This window comes from Stigmatopora argus, chromosome 12 (assembly GCF_051989625.1).
Source record: "Stigmatopora argus isolate UIUO_Sarg chromosome 12, RoL_Sarg_1.0, whole genome shotgun sequence".
Lineage (NCBI taxonomy): Eukaryota > Metazoa > Chordata > Actinopteri > Syngnathiformes > Syngnathidae > Stigmatopora > Stigmatopora argus.
Window position 1 is genome coordinate 16,899,603 of NC_135398.1, and position 23,795 is coordinate 16,923,397.

The 23,795-nt window shown below is 40.5% G+C and overlaps 1 protein-coding gene across 3 annotated transcripts in view; it reads left to right on the forward strand.

Annotated features, from left to right (window-relative positions):
- LOC144085799 (unconventional myosin-VIIb-like) overlaps positions 1 to 23,795 on the forward strand; it is a 47,728-nt gene that overhangs the window by 9,259 nt on the left and 14,674 nt on the right. For all 3 annotated transcript variants that reach the window (XR_013304276.1, XM_077615448.1, XM_077615449.1), the window contains 14 exons: positions 52 to 276; positions 352 to 510; positions 672 to 734; positions 2,515 to 2,639; positions 5,598 to 5,724; positions 15,148 to 15,267; positions 15,384 to 15,557; positions 15,684 to 15,911; positions 16,594 to 16,761; positions 16,920 to 17,037; positions 19,980 to 20,106; positions 20,205 to 20,356; positions 20,426 to 20,607; positions 20,687 to 20,796. Coding sequence is in view for 2 of the 3 variants with exons in the window: in XM_077615448.1 (XP_077471574.1) it covers positions 52 to 276; positions 352 to 510; positions 672 to 734; positions 2,515 to 2,639; positions 5,598 to 5,724; positions 15,148 to 15,267; positions 15,384 to 15,557; positions 15,684 to 15,911; positions 16,594 to 16,761; positions 16,920 to 17,037; positions 19,980 to 20,106; positions 20,205 to 20,356; positions 20,426 to 20,607; positions 20,687 to 20,796 (2,078 nt within the window). In the remaining variant the exon portion in view is untranslated. The remainder of the gene's footprint in view (positions 1 to 51; positions 277 to 351; positions 511 to 671; positions 735 to 2,514; positions 2,640 to 5,597; positions 5,725 to 15,147; positions 15,268 to 15,383; positions 15,558 to 15,683; positions 15,912 to 16,593; positions 16,762 to 16,919; positions 17,038 to 19,979; positions 20,107 to 20,204; positions 20,357 to 20,425; positions 20,608 to 20,686; positions 20,797 to 23,795) is intronic.

The following is a 23,795-nucleotide window of genomic DNA, read 5'->3' on the forward strand; positions in this document are numbered from 1 at the left end:
CAATGATTAAGCAAATATACGGCCTAACATCTGTTTATTTTAACCATACAGTATGCAGAGACCAGATCTGAGATAAGTATTAATGCCTCAGACATGACAAATCCAACTCCAACTCCATCACTTGAAGAAGAGGAAGACGATTTTGAAGATTTTACAGAGGACTTTTCATTCTACAAGTTTAGCCTTCTTCACTTTCAGAGTGAAATGAGCCATACACACATAAAACACAGACTTAAAAATCCTCTTCTCCAACACAATGATGAAGGTGATATATTGGTGAGTTGTAAAATTCTGTATTTATATTCTAGGATTTCTATGCTCTATCTGGACATTATCTATCATGGTTTTCAGGCATCGCTGACCGTATGGTGGATTATACTGCGATTTATGGGGGACCTACCAGAGCCACGATCTCCAGATTCGACCTCTCAGGTCTCAAGTCTCAGCATTTCTCGCCATCTGCCTAATAGGCAGGCAAGGAGGCTGAGCAACCTGGTAGGATTAGACCAGGTAAGAAAAGAAGAATAACAAGGATAAATATATATTTTTTAATATTAATGATAAGTTTAACAACAGTACTGAGCTTTTCCATCCTAGATGTAAATGCTTATTGGACTCACAAATGCTCTACAGATATTAATATGATTTGGTATTGGCACTTAACTGTTTAGAAAATACTGAGGAAGAACAAGAAAAAGCATGGAACCAGAAAAGCCTCTGCAATACTTGAGGAGGTTGGTCCACATTGCTTCCAAATCTTAATTGTGTGCGTGCGTGCGTGCGTGCGTGCGTGCGTGCGTGCGTGCGTGCGTGTCAGTATCAGTGGCGGGCGGTGCATTTTCTGGTAGCCCCTTCAACGTATCAATCCAACCCTCAAAAACTATATCATGGCTATAAAACCTCTACTGCAGCTACAGCTGCAACACATAAAAAATAATCAATAAATTAATGCACAAAAATGGGGTAAAATCCACTTCCTAGCAGCATTTCATGATTAAATACAAATACTGGAGCTTTTCAGACATTAAAACCAGGCCAGGGGGTGATTTTCCAGGGAAAAGACAGCGATGAACGTCAATGGCGTATGGGCAAACATTGCCCGAAAATGGGGTAAAATCCAGCCGAAAACAGCATTTATTGATTAAATACAAATACTGGAGCTTTTTAGACATCAGAACAGGGCCCGGAGTATCATTTCCCCGGTAAAAAGACAGCGATGAACGTTGATATGTCCATACGTGAAATGACAAAAAATGCACTAAAATACTAAAATTAGGTAAAATCCACTTCCTAGCATCATTTATTGATTGAATACAAATACTGGAGCTTTTGAGACATTACAACCAGGCCAGGGGGGTGATTTTTTTCCGGGAAAAGACAGCGATGGACGTCAATGGTGAAACGCCAAAAATTAAACTGGGGTAAAATCCACTTCCTAGCAGCATTTTGTGATTAAATACAAACACTGGAGCTTAAATACAAACACTGGAGCTTTTCAGATATCAGAACTTGGCCCACAATTGAAATATTATTTAGGAATATAGCCATATTTGTAATTTTACTCACCAAAAATCATTTTTACACAATATCCATCCTCCTTTCTTTCTTCCTTCTTTCCTATCACCATCGAAGCTAATGATGAAAGTCGAGCCTGTCCTGTCATATTTCCGGCATAGTCCGTTTTGAAAATAGCTTTAAAACAACACAACAATATATTATTTGCTTGTGGAGCTAAGTTAGCGCGCTGAAAGTGCCCCACACACCATTTTCCCGGCTGTAACAGGCTTGCTAGCTTCGGAGTTGACCGCCCTTTCTTAATGATGTCCATTTTTTTCTGGAAAAGTCCGTCTGGAAAATAGCTTTGTGAGCAAACAGAATCCATTTGTTTTTGCTTCTGTCGTCCATTGTGGGTGGAGTTTGCGATCTCGGCTGCCTCGGGTACTGCTTTGGCCCGCCTACTAGCCAATCATAGTTTGTGAAAGCAATGACATGTCCCAGCCAGCAAAATGCTAACACCTATGAAAAATCATTGTGGGGTTGCCAACTCGAAATCTGATTGGTTAAAAGCAACAGTCTAGTTTAATGCAGCAGAGCCCGCAAGAACTGATTGTGAAGGCTTTGAGGCAGATCTGATCTGGCAACAAATAATGGCTGAAATGTGATTGGTTAAATGCTTCAATATGAAAACACATCTGGAAGCAGTGCAACCAGGGGGGAAAGCAATGAAAGGAAGCTAACAGACCCTTTTGAATAATAAGTATTGATGGACAAAATATAATATGACTCAGATATTTCTTAGGCCAGCAGAGAAGGCCTTGAAGGTCCTGACGGCCCGCCACTGATATATATATATATATATATATATATATATACATATACATACATATAAATATTAATATGTATATATACACATATGTATATATATATATACATATATGTATATATATATATATATATATATTTTTTTTTTTACATAAAGTATACTCTTGTAATTCCTCTTATCTCACAAACAAGACAGAGAATTTGACAGAGGATGAAGATGTGTTAATTGGAGAGGGTCCTACATTGGACAGGCCTCTTTCCTCCCTGGAGAAATTACACATCATTGTTGGATACGCTCTTTCCAAACGAGGAATTCGGTGAGTGTGGTATACTAAATAATAATGGCTTATCAACATGGTATATGTGCTGGGGGAAATATAATTGGTAATTGAGGCAATCAAAATGGTACCTTGAACCAGTAATACATAGTTTTTGCGGTAGATATGTTCCACGACCTGCCGCAATAGGTGAATAACAGCGATGTATGGACAGGTTATGGTGCCTATTTAATATTATTTGTGCTTTTAAATCCCCTCTTTGTACGATCATTTTACTCTCTATTACAATACTGTTCACTAATCCTGCACTAAGGAAAACAATTGGTGAGAAGTATATATGCATATAATGTTAAATAAAATAAAGATTATTCTGTATTTGTTTTTTATTTGTATCCAAGGTTGTTTTATTTGTATCCAAGGATGTTTTTTCGGCATTCCACTATGCATATGCCGCCCAAAGTAGCTTCCATACAGATAACATTCTTATTATGAGACATAACAACCCTCCTTGCTGTTTTACCAATACTGATGGAAGTTATCATCCAATTGTTAGCTTCATCCTCCTTGATAAAAACAAGTAGTAGATTCATTCACTTCAAAATGGTGAGCAATGTTATCTTAAGTTTCCCCTTTCTTGCCTTTGCGCTTCCTTTCCCTCACTCATAGGACCCACACTACTGAAGGTAGACACTACCCCCTACTGGCCAATGAAATACTCTCCAATCGTGACTTGCCGTTTTTGCCCATTTCATGATTGTATTATTCATACCTCTCAACTATTACGATTTTGCCGTATTTTACAAGCTTTTTGTTAATTTTAAACTGTGTATGCCGTATAACAATTTTAGTACGGGGAAAAAAATTAAATGTATTTTTTTTTTGTAAAACTGACCTCGTTTTACCCATTCTGGCTCTAATCCGGATCGTCTTGATCACTGGTCGTCCAGCAGAGGAAAACAGCATCGTCAATTGCTAATACAGTCATACCTTGAGATACGAGATTATTGCGTTCCGGGACTAAACTCGTATGTCGATTTAGTCACTTCTCACACCAACGTTTCCCATAGAAATGAACTAAATACAAATTTTTCATTCCCACCCTCTGAAACAAACAGGATATTACAATTGAAAAACATATTTTTTATTGGTTGTAAATCACCATCTACTAACAAAGTAACAAATAACTAGTGGTTGTGATGTTTAATAATAAAATGAGACATTATTCAATACAACGGGAACTTCGCGGATGGGAGAGAGAGAGAGACTTGACTCGATGCGCTCGTAACGTAACCTAAACTTTAACTTTATCTTAAATGAACTTAGATTCCTATACACACACACTCACACTTTAAAAAAAAGTTTTAATCTTACGATACAATAAATTTAAAGCTTCTTGTGCAATAACCAAGGCAAAGAGGTTAATATTTTCCACCGTGGCTTTTGAGGCGAACTTCCTGCTTCTCCATACGTATTGGCGAGCTAGCTCAGTCACGCGTACACTACTCATGTTTTTTTTATTATTTTGTGCTTAAAATCCATTGTCATCATACGCCTTTTCTTCACACCACCCTTCATTGCACCGGCTTGTTTTGGACCCATTGTGTTCCACTTAATTCTGCACTGACTAACGCAACAACAACAAAACACGGAAAAAAATGCAACGCTCTGCCCATTGCTCGTGAAGATCTTTGCACGAGGGAGATGCGGTGAGAAATCATAAGCAGCCTCTCGCGGCCTGGCCACCTGGCTGACTCATATGCTCGTATTTCAAAATTTGTCTTGTATCTCAAGGTAAATATTTGCTCGTATCTCAAATTCCTCGTACGCCGGGGCACTTGTATGTCAAGGTATTACTGTATTGTCATGCTTTAAGATGTGCGCACCCGCATCCGTCACGCCCGCCTTTTCACTGTATAGCGTGTACCCAGACAATCAAGCTGTCAGCGTCATACAACATCTACAGAATCTTGAATTTAGTGCATACAAAAGGCTAATGACACCCTGTCCACTTAGGGGAAAATTGTATACTTCACAGTGCGCCCTATGCGAATAAATATGGGCCGCGTTGTGTTTGTACGGTTTATTATCACTTAATACGGGGAATTGCAATCATTAATAAGGGGAGCAACTGGCTGAGGTTGACAGGTATGTATTATTGTTCCTCCATTATGTACTTTTCATATATAGTTGGTGGATCCAAGCCGCTAAGTGGTTAATTTCCGATACTTGAACCGGAAAGGGGCAAGGTATTACTGTACTACTTTTTTAAATTTCCTGTTAAATCTGTGTGTTTTTGTGTGCACAGCAATACCCTGTTTATCGTGGTTAATAGGTTCCAAGACCTGCCGCAATAGATTAATAACCTTGATTAGGGACAGTGTTTTTATGGTGTCTATTTAATATTAACTTTTAAAACCCTCTCTATACTATTATTTAACTCTCCCTTAAAATACTGCTTACTGTTCCTGCGCAAACAAGAACAAATGTTAAAAAATAACATTTAATATAAAATAAAATAAAGATCGTACTGTACTTTGCTGTGATCCTATACATATGACTAACGGTGCTTCAATACAGACGTAATAACCCTCTTTGCGGTTTTATTAAAAGTGATGAAAGACATCTTCCTAATGTTAGCCTTGTCCTTATTCACATAGCGAATGGTATATGCAATATGTAAGATACCCCTTTGTTGCATTTACTCCTGCTCTTCCTGACTAGAAGGAGCCACACTAACGAAGATAGAGATTGCACCTTAGTGGCCGGTGACAGACTTCAATTGTGACTTGGCTTTTTCCCATCTTATTGTTTGTGTTCCTTGACTATAAACTTTTCATAAATATTTGGCGGATTCCAAGCTGGAATGTGGCGAATACATGATCGTTGTTCCACAAAGTGGCGAGCTTTGAACATATATACCATATTTTTCAGATCAGACGGATCATCCTAGAAATTAGTCTTTTATTTGGTATTTAGATTTATTTTGTTTTCCTACAGAGATGAGATTTACTGTCAAATCTGTAAGCAGCTGTTGAACAATAAAAAACAGACAAGCTGTATGCAAGGTTGGGCCCTACTCTCCATCTGTCTGGGGATCTTCCCCCCAACAGACCTGTTCCTCAAGGTTAGTCCCTGACACTTTATTTCTTCAAATTGTATTTTGTGTGAAAAGGCAAAAAATTGAAGGGCAAAAGTCAGATTTACATAGCCGAACTAAGTTCCATGATTTAATTTATGTACCATATTTTCACGACTATATGGTGCACCGCATTTAAAGGCGCAGTGTCAGTAACGAGTGCCATTTCTGTATTTGACACACACACAGGACGCACCGCATTTAAAGGCGCAGCCAGGTATGGCAAAACATACACCAGCTTAAACATACGGACACACGCTAAAAACATGTTTTTAAAAAGGCAACGGAAGCAAAACTGGGTTCGGTTGTACTTTATTTAGCCATTTTACAATGTACTCACGTCATCATCACCCACAAATCAAGTCCTCATTTTCTGTGTCCGAATTGAACAATTGTCCAAATGAGTCATCGAAAACGCCGGGTTCCCTCTCTTCGTTGTCAGAGTCACTGTCATTGCCATGTGGCTCCACAGAAATGATGACAAAAGCTTGAACCAGCGTGCAAGCAGACACGTTCGTCCAGGCGGCCACAATCCATTTCCAAATAGTAGCGTAACTAGCCCGGCACTGCCTGCCACCCTTCGTAAAGCTGTGTTGATGCCGATGTCCAGTGGTTTTCAAGCATCTGTTGTTAGTGCCTTTAACAACAGTGCAAGCAGACACGTTCGTCCAGGCAGCCATAATCCATTCGCAAATAGTAGCGTAACTAGCCCGGCGCTGCCTGCCACCCTTCGTAAAGCTGTGTTGATGCCGATGTCCAGCAGTTTTAAAGCATCTGTTGTTAGTGCTTTTAACAACAGTGCAAGCAGACACGTTCGTCCAGGCAGCCACAATCCATTCGCAAATAGTAATCCGGCGCTTTAGTTAAGCCTCCGGGAATGACGGCAAGCTCAGAGTTCATTTCCGTTACTTGGTTTTTCACCGCTGCTTTGGGGGGCCTTAGAAACCAAACCGAAATTGTTTTGCAATAAACACATGCCCACACTACGGGTACCTTGTAGGGGCATGCCCTTAGCGTCTGACCCCACCCACATCCGCCTTCTCTCTATATAAGAAGCGTGTCAACAAGAAGTGTTCTCAGTCAGGCTTCGCTGCCTGTCTGCTGGATGAGCAACAGGAAAGCATGGATCACAAAAGCCTTCACATAGGACTGGTTCTTAAACTATTTCATCCAGAACTCGACGCTGCACGTCACTGAAAGGGGGCTGCCCTTCAAGGTCTGGACTGTGCAGGAGGACTTGGACTAAAACTCCCATTAACGATTTTTTGGATTGATATCACACAGTGGCGGGCTGTCAGGGCCTTCAAGGCCTTCTCTGCTGGCCTAAGAAATATCTGAATCATATTATATTTTGTCCATCATTACTTATTATTCCAAATGGTCTGTTAGCTTCCTTTCATTGCTTTTCCCCCTGGTTGCACTGCTTCCAGATGTGTGTTTTCATATTGAAGCATTTAACCAATCACATTTCAGCCATTATTTGTTGCCAGATCAGATCTGCCTCAAAGCCTTCATAATCAGTTCTTGCGGGCTATGCTGCATTCAACTAGACCAGGGGTCCCCAAACTTTTTCTTGTGAGGGCCACATAACTTTTCCCTTCTCTGATGGGGGGCCGGTGTCAGTTTGTAACAGAAAAAGTGTGACGATCGTAGGGGAGCTTAATTTTTTTTAATTGTTTTCCAGAAAGCCACACATAACCAAATAACCCTTTCCAGGTTCTTTACAGAAAAAAAGTCAGGAAACATATAATAACACTATTAATGAAATAAATAATAACTAATTAACCCTCTCTGAGTTCTTCACAGAAAAAACTGGAAATAAATAACACTATTTATGAAATAAATAATAACTAAATAACTCTCTCTGGGTTCTTCATAGAAAAAAAAGCCATGGAACATTAACTTTCTGTTGTGCCATGCACAATCTTCTCCCTTTGCTCTGAAGTTTATGCACGACACCACAACCGTCATTACAGAATCCCACGTCAACATTTTGCAGCACAGTGCTTGGTGGTGAATTTGGCAGTGGACTCGTAGCGGGGCGGTGAGACCCCTTTTTTCCAACTCCCGGTTCATGCGTCCCATTATTAGACCGCGAGTTTCGGCCACCATGCTAGGAGCCCCGTCAGTCGTGATGCTAGCTAGCTTTGACCAGTCCAGGTCCAACTTCTCCATGGTTTGGCACACTTTGTCAAAAATATCCTCTCCCGTTGTAGTCCCTTTGAGACTTTGGAGGGCTGCCAGATCCTCGCAAATCTCAAAGTTTGCGCTAACTCCACGAATAAAAATGAGCAGTTGCGCTGTGTCTTGCACGTCCGTGCTTTCATCCAGTGCTAATGAAAAAAAAGTCAAATTATTTCGTCTTCTGCTGCAGCTGGGCATATACATTACTCCCGATTTCTTCAACGCGTCTGGTCATTGTACTCACCGACAGACTTGCGGCATTAAATGCATCTTTCTTCTCGGGACACACCTCCTCCGCGACAGTATCCATACATTTCTTAACAAACTCTCCGTCAGTGAAAGGCTTACCGCTGCTTGCTATCAATTTAGCAACCCAAAAGCTGGCCCGAACGGATGCCTGGTTCTGCTGAGATAGTAGTCCACTTTTTCGCTTTGAGAGTTTGTCTGCTTGTATTTGGCCTTGCAATCTATCGTACTTGTCTTTGTGACGGGATTCATAGTGTCGGCAAAGATTGTATTCTTTGAATACCGCCACCGTCTCTTGACAAATGAGACAAACAGCCTTTTCTTTGCATTGAACAAAAAAAAAATCGTTTGTCCACTCCAGGTTAAATACCCTGCATTCTGAATCAATTTTTCTCTCACCTAACTTTTTCGCCATTATTCCGTTCTCAAACAGGTTGCAGTTTTAATATGCTTGAATAGTCCGCGATGGTCCCAGGGCTCCGCCCTCACCTGCGATCGTCCAGATGTCTCGGTAACACTGCTCGTGCATGCAACGGTGGACGTGCCCGCATGCATCAAAGGGAAACACTCTCCCCGCGCGTGTCACCAAAGAAGCAATGCGAAGCCCCGCTTCACTGGGATGATTTGTGGGCTCAGCAGGGGGGCAATGAACCAAACACAAGATTAAAACGTCCCAGTCTTCAAGGCCAAATAGGAAAAAAAATCCGATAGCGTCTCTGGTATTGTTCAGAGGGCCGGTCCAAATGTGCCGGCGGGGCGCATCCCAAAATAAAAAAATTAAAAAAAAAAAATTAAAAAAAAAAAAAAAAATTAAAAAAAAAAATCCGATAGCGTCTCTGGTATTGTTCAGAGGGCCGGTCCAAATGTGCCGGCGGGCTGTATCCGGCCCGCGGGCCGTAGTTTGGTGACCCCTGAACTAGACTGTTGCTTTTAACCAATCAGATTTTGAGTTGGCAACCCCACAATGATTTTTCATGGGCGTTAGCATTTTGCTGGCTGGGACATGTCATTGCTTTCACAAACTATGATTGGCTAGTAGGCGGGCCAAAGCAGTACCCGAGGCAGCCGAGATCTCAAACTTCCCCCACAATGGCCGACAGAAGCAAAAACAAATGGATTCTGTTTGCTCACAAAGCTATTTTCCAGACGGACTTTTCCAGAAAAAAATGGACATCATTAAGAAAGGGCGGTCAACCCCGAAGCTAGCAAGCCTGTTACAGCCGGGAAAATGGTGTGTGCGGCACTTTCAGCGCGCTAACTTAGCTCCACAAGCAAATAGTATATTGTTGTGTTGATTTAAAGCTATTTTCAAAACGGACTATGCCGGAAATATGACAGGACAGGCTCGACTTTCATCATTAGCTTCGATGGCGATAGGAAAGAAGGAAGAAAGAAAGGAGGATGGATATTGTGTAAAAATTATTTTTGGTGAGTAAAATATGGCTATATTCCTAAATAATATTTCAATTGTGGGCCAAGTTCTGATATCTGAAAAGCTCCAGTGTTTGTATTTAATCACAAAATGCTGCTAGGAAGTGGATTTTACCCCCAGTTTAATTTTTGGCGTTTCACCATTGATGTCCATCGCTGTCTTTTCCCGGGAAAAATCACCCCCCTGGCCTGGTTGTAATGTCTCAAAAGCTCCAGTATTTTTATTCAATCAATAAATGATGCTAGGAAGTGGATTTTACCTAATTTTAGTGCATTTTTTGTCATTTCACGTATAGACGTATCGACGTTCACCGCTGTCTTTTTACCGGGGAAATGATACTCCGGGCCCGGTTCTGATGTCTAAAAAGCTCCAGTATTTGTATTTAATCAATAAATGCTGTTTTCGGCTGGATTTTACCGCATTTTCGGGCAATGTTTGCCCGTACGCCATTGACGTTCATCGCTGTCTTTTCCCGGGAAAATCACCCCCTGGCCTGGTTTTAATGTCTGAAAAGGTCCATTATTTGTATTTAATCATGAAATGCTGCTAGGAAGTGGATTTTACCCCATTTTTGTGCATTAATTAATTTATTATTTTTTATGTGTCGCAGCTGTAGCTGCAGTAGAGGTTTTATAGCCATAAAATAGTTTTTGAGGGTTGGATTGATACGTTGAAGGCGCTACCAGAAAATGCACCGCCCGCCACTGATATCACATAAAGGGGAACTGTTTTCACTGAGTACAGTAAATACAGTATTTAAAGTATTTATATTTTTTATATATAAATTATATTTATATATTAATACATTAGTCTTTTATATGCTTATAACTAATATTTAATAAATTCACTTCTTGATAATTGTACTAGTGTACTTGTGTTTTTGTATAAGCGTGAAAATATGTAGTATGGTAGTAATAATAGGGGTGATCCTACTTCGTGGTTTTTCGATTATCGCAGCCATATCTGGTCTACATTATCCACGAAATTCGAGGAATGACTGTATTGCAGCAAATGCCAGAAGATCATGGTACTTACTAAAAAATATCATCACAGTGCTTTGAATGCATTCTTTGGCTAACTCTGCCTCAAGATACATTTGTGGATCAGGATAGATTTCCACTGCATTGTTTGAAGAAGCACAATTAAGAGTTTTGCTATGAAGTGGCAAAAGTGTGTCAATGTGTGGAATTTTAAAAGTAAACTCAATGGATAAGTTGGAATCTCTTTTCTTGTAAATGTGGAAGAAAATCCGACACATTTAAAAATTATAGATACCGTATTTTCACGACTATAAGGCGCACTAAAAAGTCTTACATTTTCTCCAAAATAAAAGGGCGTCTTATAATGCGGAGCACCGTGTGTAAGCTCTAAAGCTTTGTTCTTGTTTTTTTAAAGCATGAGGAGTTCATTGAGGACAGTCAAACTTGTAGATTAAGGCTAGTTTCACCTTGAAGCCAGTCACATTCACACACATGATGATGATCCACACTTTCAGTTCATCTTTTAATACTAAGCATGTCTGGGAAGGCATCCTCTTCCAAAAAAGGCCAGTCTCATCCATGTTAAAAATTTGCTCTGGAAGATACCAAGAACAATTCTCTTGAATTATGTGGGACAACTCTTCCTCGATATAGTGTTTTGCTTGGTCTGCCCAGGAGGCTTCCCCATACAGCCAGTGCGGTGAGTGAGTCTTGTGGTTTTATTGCAAGCAAGGGCTGGTTTGAAAAGTTTAAGAAGAGGTATGGTCTCTACCTCTTAAGTGAGTGAACCTCGTGGCTTTATTGCAAGCAAGGGGTGGTTTGAAAAGTTTAGGAAGAGGTATAGACCATACCTATGGTCTATACCTCTACTTAAACTTTTTGGATTGCAGTCAGGTGCTTCTTGTTTCAGCAGAAATCAAATTGATTAAACTATCTGTATTGGATCAGTTGGAACAAAATTCTGCACCCACAGCAGCCCTCGAGAACCGGATGGCCCACCTCTGGATTTTAAACACCGATTCGAAATCCAAAAAATGCTGTAATAGGCTCGGCATAGTCTTTCTGTGCGCGATGCGAAATGTAATCCGAAGAAAAGGCAAGACTGTTACGATCACGCTGCGTCGCTGCGTCGTCGCAGCGCGATCGGGAATATCTTAGGGGACCCATGCGCAGGAGACATGAGTTGACTCGAGCCAGTTCACTTCAAACTACGTTCTTTAATGAATAAACAAAGGTCTACAAATCCACAATGGCCTGGAACAGAACGGCAGCATGCGACGCGCACGCACAAACAAAAGAGACGATCCGGCAATGGTCCTCTGACACATAGCTCCTTAAATAATAAAGCCAGGAAGCAATCAGCAGATTGACTGCAGCTGCTTCCCTGACGGCACGTCAGGAGGGACAAAACAGGCCACTCCTGACAAAGACAGCATCCTTCTCGGCATTCTTCTACGGTGAAATTTCGCTTCTTCTTCTGCGCTGAGTGCCACCCATTTCAGCGCCGAAGTGGAGCTCTGACCTCTGCTATTTTTCATCTCCTGTCTTCCGCTTGTGAGTTTCAGCATGAATTTTGACATTTTTATAAATATTTTTCTAATACTTAATATAAAAAACGCGACATAGTTAAGCCGCGAATGTTAAAACTGCGAAGTGGTGAAGGATAACAGTACAGTGGTACCTCGACATGCAAGCACCCCGACATACGAGCACCCCAAAATACGAGCATTTCGCAATACGAGTAACATTTCGAGCAAACAATTATCTCTAGATACGAGACAAATTTCGAGATACGAGAAAGCCAGGTGGCCAAGACATGAGAGGCTGTTTATGGTTTTAGCGCACTGTCTTTTTTGCCGCTTCTCTTTCGTGTATAACAGATATCTACGAGCACTGGACGGAGCGTTGCATTTTCTTGTGTGTTTTTTTTTCCGTCACTAAGCGCAAATGGCGGAGCGATCACTAATACGAGGAGTATATATTACTTCTCGTTGGCAAGTGGTTGTGTGTTATCCTATTGTGAGGACATATGTGTGCATCATTTTGGGAATATTTTGAAGGGAATACAAAAGCAAACAGCCCATCTATAGTGAAAGTCAGGTAGGATGCGGGGCAAATAGAGCCAACCCGGGAGAAGAAAGGTATCAAACTTTAATACAAAATTAGAATTAAGTTTAGTGTAAGGTTAGATTAAACTTATATTTGAGTGTGTCTGCATCGTAATCCAAATTCATTTAAATTTGTTTATGTTATGAAACGATCGTGTTGCCATGCAAAAAGCGCCCCCTCTCTCTGTCCGTCTCTCTTTCTCTCCCCCTTCGAAATCCGTATAATTTTAGTACTATTAAACACATTTTAGCAGTGGTGTGCCGTCAGGGCCTTCAAGGCCTTCTCTGCTGGCTTAAGAAATATCTGAATCACAGACTGATGTTAATTATATTTTGTCCATGAATACTTATTAAATAATACCAAATTGTCTGTTAGCTTCCTTTCATTGCTTTTCCCCTGGTTGCACTGCTTCCAGATGTGTGTTTTCATATTGAAGCATTTAACCAATCCCATTTCAGCCATTATTTGTTGCCAGGGTCAGAAATCTGCCTCAAGGCCTTCATAATCAGTTCTGCAGGCTCTGCTGGATTAAACAAGCGTCGATAAGACTGTTGCTTTAACCAATCAGATTTCGAGTTGGCAACACCGCAATGCCTTCTCGCAGGTGTAGGGATACGTCATCGCTTTCACCAACTATGATTGGCTAGTGATAGAGTGGACTAGCCAGGGCTACCAAACTGTGTCTGGAGCGAGCTGCACAAGCAAATATATTGTTGTGTGGATTTAAAGCCATTTCAAGACGGACTTTTCAAGAAAAGAAAGCTGGACATCATTAAGAAAAGCTCGGACAACTCCAAAGCAAGCAAGCCTGTCACAACCGGGAACGAACATTTTCAGCACTAAATCAAATATTAACGTATGCCAGTAATAAGACGGACAGGCTCGACTTTCAGCATTAGCTTCGATGGCGATAGAAAAGAAGGAAGAAAGAAAGGAGGATGATATTGTGTACAGTTAAAAATGATTTTTGGTAGCACTAAATCAAATAAAAACGTATGCCAGAAATACGACAGGAGAGGCTCGACTTTCAGCATTAGCTTCGATGGCGATAGAAAAGAAGGAAGAAAGAAAGGAGGATGATATTGTGTACAGTTAAAAATGATTTTTGGTGAGTAAAATATGGTTATATTCCTAAATAATATTTCAATTGTATGGGGTTATTATTGATTATTTTTTATGCGTCGCAGCTGTAGCTGCAGTAGAGGTTTTATAGCCATAAAATAGTTTTTGCTGAAGGCGTCACTAGGAAATGCACGGACCGCCACTGCATTTTAGTAATATTAAACCACTAGTTATGTGTTACTTCGTTAATAGATGGCAAATTAGACAGAAAAAAAATTCCAATCCAATATCCTGTTTTTGGTGTTTTTTCAGAGGGTTTGAATGAATTAATTTGTTTTTAGTTCATTTCAATGGGAAACGTTAGTTCGGGTTACGAGAATATCGACATACGAGCTCAGTCCCAGAACGAATTAAGCTTGTATCTCGAGGTACCACTGTATTGCACTATTGTACATTCCTTTATGATTCCAGTATGCCGTAAACACCAAAAAACTGCCTACTCTATCTGTGGAAGAATTACATACAACATTAGAGATGCATCGATCACAAAATTTTGGCTTATCACTGAATATAGAAAAGACTAACTTGCTGATCTATCTCGCGATTGTTTTCATTATCAACAGCAACCACTTTTAACATTCCAACAGGTCTTGTTTTAGTTGAATATGACCTGTGAAACTGGTTTGTTTTAACTGACCATGGAATAGTTTTCTAAAAAAAGTTTCAAAATTAAAAGAAATTCTTTCCAAACGACAAAATAATATTTTTTGCAATAAGCTTCCATATTTTCTGACTGAATTCAGTCTCAAATAATAAGTAATGAGCCTATCTAATGGCTGAAAAGTGATTACCATATAGCAACTACATATGTGAAACACCAACAGAAATTTGATTCCTTCCCACATGAATGTAACAAAGTGCAGTATACATTATCATTGTAAATATGTTGGAGTTGAAAAAGTATGAAAAACATCAACAAATGCACTTAACTTCTTATTTACATTGAATGCCTCATTATCCACAGCCAAATGCTAGTGAGCTAAAGTAGTTAACAGACTTTAAACGTGATCAGTGAACTGGTTATATTTTATCGTGTTCGACCGATCCATCACACCCCAAAATGTATGAAAGTGGAAACCTTTAATATAAATATTGGACATACAACTGTGTACATCTCATTCACAATATGAAGGCTATTGTGAGCAAGATTAATTGAATCAATTAACAATGCAGAAATATCTAAGTCCAATTCAAGTCTTTCATATATCATTGCAGCTGCATGCTTATGTTGAATGCATTTTTTTTCAGACAACAAGCTTCCTTACTGCCTTACACGTTTAAGCCATTTATTAACATTAAATTCATATTTGACCTGTCTTATTTGACTATTCCAAACAGTATTTAGAGACCTTTATCCGAAAGGGACCAAATGGGTATGCAGAATATTGTAGTAAGCGCCTGAATCGAATTAGAGCCAATGGAGAAAGAAAAGAGCTCCCTTCTTGGATGGAATACCAGGTAGATACCGCCTTGTTTATATTTTTATAAATTTGGAGTTGGCAAGAGTGTTCGTTCATTAACAAGCCACAAAAAGAAACTGTTGTCATCAAAGGTTTCCTTTCCTCCGTTGACAGGCTTCTATAGCTAAGGAGCCTATAGAAATGACTGTGATTCTAACAGATGGCAGTCAAATCAGCCTACAGCTGGACTCCGCTTCTACCTCTGCAGAGGTCTGTCAAACCGTGGCTGACAAGATTAATCTACGTGACACATATGGGTTCTCTCTCTACATTCACCTCTTTGATAAAGTGAGCTTTACTTCCCCTGGTTAACAGGAGAGGGATTTTACTCAAGCCAAGCTTTTCAAAATCACATCCACCTTTCGAAGGACACCTCACATAACACAGACTAATGATTTTAACCTTTGACACCAGATGTGGTCTCTGGGAAGCTGTGGAAAGCACGTATTTGATGCTGTGTCTCAGTGCGAGCAGGAGATGAGACGACAGGGCAGGCATGAAAAGGACACCCCTGTGCAGTTAACAATCCGCAAAGAGCTGTTCACACCCTGGCATGATTGCTCTGAAGACTCCATCAGCACAGATCTCATTTACAAGCAAGTCATTCAGGGCATCAAGTCAGGAGAGTACACTTGTGAGAAGGTGAGGCTGTAGATACAATATGCTGTAAAATGACATTGAAGAATAATACAAAGGAAAATTACAGGCGTTCACTTGAACAATTAATTTAAAGCTGTGATGACGAGTAGTTAGTGAATACAATCCATGCCAACCACAGATTTATGTTTAAAGTTAATGATGATGAATGTGAATAGAGGTCTATTACATTTTGAAACAGATGAAGATAATATTTAAAGGTCTTCTGAACTCAAAGTAAAAATGAATAAATTGTGGGACTGGGCGAAAGTGAGTTTTTAATTTTTTTCCAAAATGGAAAGAAATCCCAATACGTTTGAAAAAAGTGCAGGTTCACATGTATGCTAATTACAGTAATCCCTCGAATATCGCAAATTAATGTAGACCAGACATGGCCGCCATAAATGAAAATCCACGAAGTAGGATCACCCCCATTATAACTACCACAATACATACTATTTTAATACTATTTCAATGAACCACTCGGCCAGTGTTAAATACAAATCTTGAACGGCATGAAACTATCTATGTAATATTAAAGCCTTTTATCATTTTACATATGAAACGAGGACCAAACATTTGAAAATATGTGAACATTACCTTTGTTTCCTACATACAAATGTAATTGTAACCTTGCAAAGAATTTAAGCCTTTTATGTTGTCACTAAAATGAGTTTACATCCCTTAGGATGATGCATATATCTATCTAGCAACAAAGCACTATTACATTCAGTTTGGTTCAGCATACAAGAAAGAAAATGTGTGCAAGGTGGTTGAGGACATTATTGCTGTACCTCTCATCGAGTACAAGTCCATGACAAAATGGATCCAACTAATTAGCGAAGCATGTTTGCAGGTAAGATTAACAAATTGTACTGCATGTTCCTCTTTTGGGTTCACATGGTCACTCAGACCCAAACTGTGTGTAATACTAGATCATGCAGAATCTGCACATTTAACTTTATTTAAGTTGAACAAAACCTTAGCACAAATTTGCATTAAAAAAATTCACAGGATACTTACACAAATGGGACCATGAGCAAAGAGAGCGTGAAAGGAGAACTGGTTGACAGTGCCCGAATGGATTGGCCAGTCCACTTCTCCAAGTTTTATGATGTTACAATGATGTCAGGTCAGTGACCATGCATCAGATATTCCACACACACTATATTAGATGAACAATGTTAATGATGTCATTGTTGAGCATAATCCTTTACATGTTAATGGCATTTGATTGCTCCATTATGCAAAAAGTATAATCCAGATTTTTAGGAGACCAGAATGAACAATGTCCTAATCACAACAGCTCATCTCATTTTCTGAACCGCTTTATCTTATTGGTTTTGTCTTCAACCTGCACAAGGGCCTAAAGGTGGAAATTAGCCTCTGGATATAATCTTAAATATTTGCATATGTTCATTAACATGAACATGTACAGTTGTGGTCAAAAGTTTACATACACTTGTGAAGAACATAATGTCATAGCTCTCTTGTGTTTCTAGTTATTTCTACAACTCTGATTTTTCTCTGATAGAGTGATTGGAACAGATACTCCTTTGTCACAAAAACATTCAAGAAGTTTAGTTCTTTTATGACTTTATTATGTGTGAACAGAAAAAAGTGATCAAATCTGCTGGGTCAAAAATATACATACAGCAGCGCTAATGTTTGGTAACATGTCCCTTGGCCATTTTCACTTCAATTAGGCACTTTTGGTAGCCATCCACAAGCTGCTTGCAAGCTTCTGGTTGAATCTTTGACCACTCCTCTTGACAGAATTGGTGCAGTTCAGTAAAATTTGATGGCTTTCTGACATGGACTTGTTTCTTCAGCATTGTCCACAAGTTCTCAATGGGGTTTAAGTCGGGACTTTGGGAAGGCCATCCGAAAACCTTAATTCTAGCGGGGCTGATGACTTTAGGTTATGTTGAAGAATTTGAAGGTAATCCTCATTCATCATTATCCAATTTACTCTCTGTAAAGCACCAGTTCCATTAGCAGCAAAACAGCCCCACAGCATAATACTACCACCACCGTGCTTGACGGTAGGCATGTTGTACTTGGGGTTAAAGGCCTCACCTTTTCTCCTCCAAACATATTAATGGGCATTATGCCAAACAGCTCGATTTTTGTTTCATCTGACCACAGAACTTTCCTCCAGAAGGTCTTATCTTTGTCCATGTGATCAGCAGCAAACTTCAGTCGAGCCTTAAGGTGCCGCTTTGGAGCAAGGGCTTCCTTCTTGCACGGCAGCCTCTCAGTCCATGGAGATGCAAAACACGCTTGACTGTGGAGACTGACACCTGTGTTCCAGTAGCTTCTAATTCTTGGCAGATCTGCTTTTTGGTGATTCTCGGTTGAATCTTCACCCTCCTGACCAATTTTCTCTCAGCAGCAGATGATAGCTTGCGTTTTCTGATCGTGGCAGTTGGCAGTGACAAAACAGTGCCATGCACTTTATACTTACAAACAATTGTTTGCACTGTTGCTCTTGGGGCCTGCAGCTGCTTTGAAATGGCTCCAAGTGACTTTCCTGACTTGTTCAAGTCAAGGATTCGCTTTTTCAGATCCATGCGGAGCTCCTTTGACTTTCCCATTGTAGCGTTTGTGGGCGTTTGCATCCAATGAGCCCTATTTACATGGCCTCAGAGAAGTCACCAGCTGTAGTCACTCATAATCACTCACAAGAAGTTAAGAGGCCATGCTATGAAGCTCATTTCACTGACACAACTTTTTAAGTCACCAAAATTGCTAATTCGTGTTGCTGTATGTATATTTTTGACCCAGCAGATTTGATCACTTTTTCTGTTAACCCATAATAAAGTCATAAAAGAACCAAATTTCATGATTTTTTTTGTGACAAAGAATTTTCTGTTCCAATCACTCTATCAGAGTTGTAGAAATAACCGGAAACTCAAGAGAGCCATGACATTATGTTCTCCACAAGTGTATGTAAACTTTTGACCACAACTGTATATCTCATCTCATCTCATCTTCTTCCGCTTTATCCAAAGTTGGATCGCGGGGGCAGCAGCTTCAGCAGGGAACACCAGACTTCCCTCTTCCCAGCCACTTCGTCCAGTTCTTCTGGGAGTTACCCAAGGCGTTCCCGGGCTAGCCGGGAGACGTAGTCTCCCCACCGTGTCCGAGGTCGGCCCTGTGGCTTCCTCGATCTTTTTGAGCTCTCCATCTCCGTACATTACACTCTGACACCATATTTCATAGCCACTTTGCAATTGTTTGAGAGTTGGAAGTGACATGGCAGGACTCTTAACATCAATTTGACAATGATGCAACAAGAAATTAACCAACAAAGGAGGCTTAAGTATACTTGCATGAGTTAAAGTTCATACGGTCCTGTGAAAAAGTATTTGCTCCCTTCCTGATTTCTTTTTTTTTTTTTTTTAATATTTATCACACACAAAGGTTTCAGATCATCAAACCAATTTTAGTATGACACAGACACAACTCAAGGAAATAGAAATTGCAGTTTCTAAATGATGATTTTATTTACCAAGGCAGAAAAAATTACAAACTTTTCTGGCCCTCTGTGAAAAAGTAATTGCCCCCTGAACCTAATAACGGGTTGTGCCACATTTGGCCTATGGTCACGAATTGTGGGTCGTGCCTGGGTGAACAAGATTAGTTTTATCCTCTGCATTGGGAGCTGCCAGATGAGATGGCTCAGGCATGTGAATAGGGTGCCTTCTTTGTCAGGTGTTCTGGGCATGTCCTACTGGAGGAGGCCTCGGCATGAACCCAGGACACACTCGGGAGACTGGCCTGGGAACGCCTTGCGATCCTCCTGGATGAGCTGAATTAAGGGTTAGGGGAGAGAGAAATCTGGGCTGTTCTGGTGAATCTTCTGCTCCTTGAACCCGACCTCAAATAACCATAAGAAAGTGGATGTGTGGATGCTTCTTAGTGTCCATTGCACACATCAAAATGAACACAAAGTGTGGATGTAACAGATTATTGGAATTTCAAAAAAATACTACGACTATACTATTGTGTTTTGAATAACTAGAGTAGTCGTGAAAACATCCAAGTCAAGCCACCGTTATATGTCCACAGGACCTCTTTTGCCCAAGAGTAGGTTTTTTGTCGCAGTAAATTGGAATGGCATCTTCTTCATGGATGGCAGAGACAAGAAACTTCTTGAGTGTCCTTACCTGGAAATGAGAGAAGTCAAAAAGTTGAGGTATGGTTCATGTTTTCAATCATTGCTGCAAGCGTACTCATTTGTGTTAAACCATATTCAGCAAACAGTTTGACTTGTTCCAATGATGGTCTTTTTAGTGAACAGTCTGTGAGTGTAGCCACAGTGAGAGGTGAATTTGTCCTAATGTGCAGCGAAGCGGATGACATGAATGAAATTGTACAGCAAAACCTTACTGGACTACGAGCCCGCTCAGTCTTCGCACTGGCCGAACAGGATTTCAATAAAACAGGTATCATATTTAGTAACATTTTCTTTAACATCCATACATGAAAAACCTCTAATCTGCTTCCCGAAACAGATGACCCCACATTCTTGGTCTGTAAACAAGGAGATCTCTTGATGATAGAAAATCAGCAGGAAAATTCCTTTGACAAAAATGTGGTCAAAGCTACAAATCAGAAGACAAATATCAGCGGTTCCATCTATAAATATGCTTTGCAGTTTCTTCCAACTCTGACCAGACCCACTGATGAAATGCTGGTACCAATACACAGATTGAGTGAGAATGTTCTGTAAAGTTAATGAATGAAGCGTTATTTGTTTAAATTTACTTGATCAGGAGCTGCTGAGTCCAGGCCAAAGGAAATTGTCAGTTACACAAACTGGGGCCCAAAGAGAGGAAACAATTGCTCCAGTCTCTTTAAGAGAGTTTGCGCTGGAAAACTTTAGGTGATGTCTTAAAAAAAAAATCACAAATCATATATTGTGCTTGTTTATTTTTTCTAATTCAAGCCCTTAAAATCTATTTGATTGACGAATGAATAATCAATCAAACAAGAAATACTACTAAGTACAGCAATAACTGAGAAAGCCATCTATGCAGGATGACATTCTCATGGTGCTATACAAACTACTAAAGTGATGCCTCTACTTAAGAATGCTTTAACAGATGTATTTTTCAGGTTACAAAATGCTTTGATATGTAAATTATTGTTCCAAGATATGATAATTTGTCCAAGTTATGAAACATCAAAGTATAGCAAAAAAATATAACAAGGAAATGCCGCAACATTTGCTGTAGACTCACTTTCTACAGGCATCATACAAAAAATAGCTACACCCCTTCTTCCAGCAACACCCACCCTCCATACCATATTTTCTTGTATATTAGACGCCTCCGCGCATAAGCCGTACCCTTAAAACTTCCTTAAAGTCGTTGAATTTTACAATTTCCCTGGGTACAGTGGTACCTCGACATATGATCGTAATCCGTTCTGAGACTGAGATCGTATGACGAGATTCTCGTAACTCGAGCGGACGTTTGCCATTGAAATGAATGGAAAACAAATTAATTTGTTCCAACTCTCTTAAAAAACACCAAAAACAGGATATTGGATTGGAAAAAATGTTTTATTTCTTCTAATTTGCCATCTATTAACAAAGTAACACATAACTAGTGGTTTAATAGTAATAAAATGTGTTTAATCTGACTAAAATTAGGCAGATTTCGCCGACGGGAGACAGAGACGTTTGGGGGCGTGGGGGGTGGGGTTCTTATTTTCTCCACGACAACGCACTCGTAAACGGAACAAACACATTTAAATTAACTTGGATTAATATATACAGACACTCAAACATACGTATAGAATATTCCATAATAAATCTAACATCCGGGTTGGCGGTTTGCCACGCCTCCACCCTCACGTTCGCTATCGATGGGCTGTTTGCTGTTGTACTACGTAATTCCTTCAAAATATTCCGAAAATGATTCACACAAATGTCTTCACAATAGGATAACCCACGACTACTTGCCAACGAGAAATAGTCTTGTAGTACATTTTCGCGATCGCTCCGCTGCTCGTGGGGACATCGGGGGCACCGACTCGCAACTCCCTCGTTGTAATGGGTCTGGTCGCAACCGCTTTGAACAGCGCCTATGAGAGAGAGTTGCGACCGGAAATATTGCGAGGAGGGAATTGCGGGCCGGTGCCGCTGGATGTTATGAGCAGCGAACGAGAAGTAATATAAAACTCCTCGTATTAGATAAGAATAACAGGAAATTCAACAGCTGAGCTTACCCACGTATTGATTGTGGGTAATGACGTTTTATTCTGAGAAAGAGTGCCATTGCCTATCGGCGTTGTGTGCACGAGTATACTTCATTACCCAGAAAGCCCTCTTTTTCCCGCGCATGCGCGTTGTGCGTTTCCTGGTCGCAACTCGTCTGAAGAACTCATTCGGTGCTCGTAGTATTGTTATACACGAAAGATATGCAAAAAAGACAGTGCCATGGCCACCTGGCTTGGTCGCATCACGAAATTTTGATCGCATGACTGGCGAATTATTCGATCGAAATTTCCATCGTAAGACGAGAATATTGTATTACGAGCGGTCGTGTGACGAGGTACCACTGTATAAGACGCCCCCTGATTCACAATTTTGACGTCCATATTCATGGTTTTTGTAGGGAGTACAAATGTGTTACTGTGAAGGGAAAATCTTAAGAAAAGTCATTGCACGTGATATTTCTGACATACCATATAAATCAGGGGTCTCAAACTTGCGGCCCTCGGGACGATAATTTGCGGCCCCCGTCTTAATATGAAAGATTAATGTTCGTGCGGCCCGCAAAATTGATATGAATGACACTTGTGTTCGGAGCAATGTTCCCTCTAAGATGCGCGCGTGCGCAATTGCGCACTACTCTCGTTTTCTCTGCGCAGTAGCAATCATATGGCGCGCAGTAAAAAAAAAAATCGATATTTTCCTTTTTTTTTTTTTACCCCTTTCCCCATGATGGCGCCGTTTAAGTGGCAGCCAGTGGCAGTAGCTCTGTCCACTCATGTTTTTCGTGTTTTACAGCATGTTTTACATGAAAAATTAGAGGGAACATTGACATGCACCTGCTTGTGGCAGGTGTGATACTGGTGTGCACATAGCGAGCAATGATGATGTCGTGACCGGATGATTCGCCTAAAGACGTTTCGCCGACGGACGTTTGACAGACGGACAGGTCGTACTAGTATTTGTTAGTTTAATGATTAAATACAAATACTAGTATTTGTATTTAATCATTAAACGCTGTTTTCAGCTGGATTTGACCGAATTTGAGAGCATTTTGAGCCGTTTGGCGAATGGACGTCTATAGACGTTTTTTTGCCTCCATCGGGATATCATCCAGTATTTGTATTTAATCATTAAATGCTGTTTTAGGATGAATTTGACCCGATTGCTGTCATTTTACGGCTCGGTTCTGCTACATCTGCCTGCCCAAGAGTGCTTATTCCCGGACTGCCATGCCCGCCCAAGAGTGCTTATTCCCGGGCTGCCATTGATGGTAGACGAACATTGATTTTTACTATAATTTGGACAACACCGGCGGCGGGCCGGATAAAAAATATATGGCCCGCGGGCCGAGGTTGAAAAACTTGTACACACACGATCCGGCGGGGCGAGCACGCGAATCCCGTTTCGGCGAAACCTCCGTTCGGCCGAATGAACGTTCGGTGGAACGTCCATTCGGCGACCTGCCCGTCTGTCAAACGTCCGTCGGCGAAACGTCTTTAGGCGAATCATCCGAGTACCGATGATGTCGCTCACACTGGTACTCAGTGCGCTCAGGGAGGTTGTCTTTCTGCTCAGACCAGGGAGTGCAATATTTCTTTGTTGAACACAGGGGCACCCCGACGTGTCTCATTTACACTGAAAAAGTTGCGGTGCACAAGGAA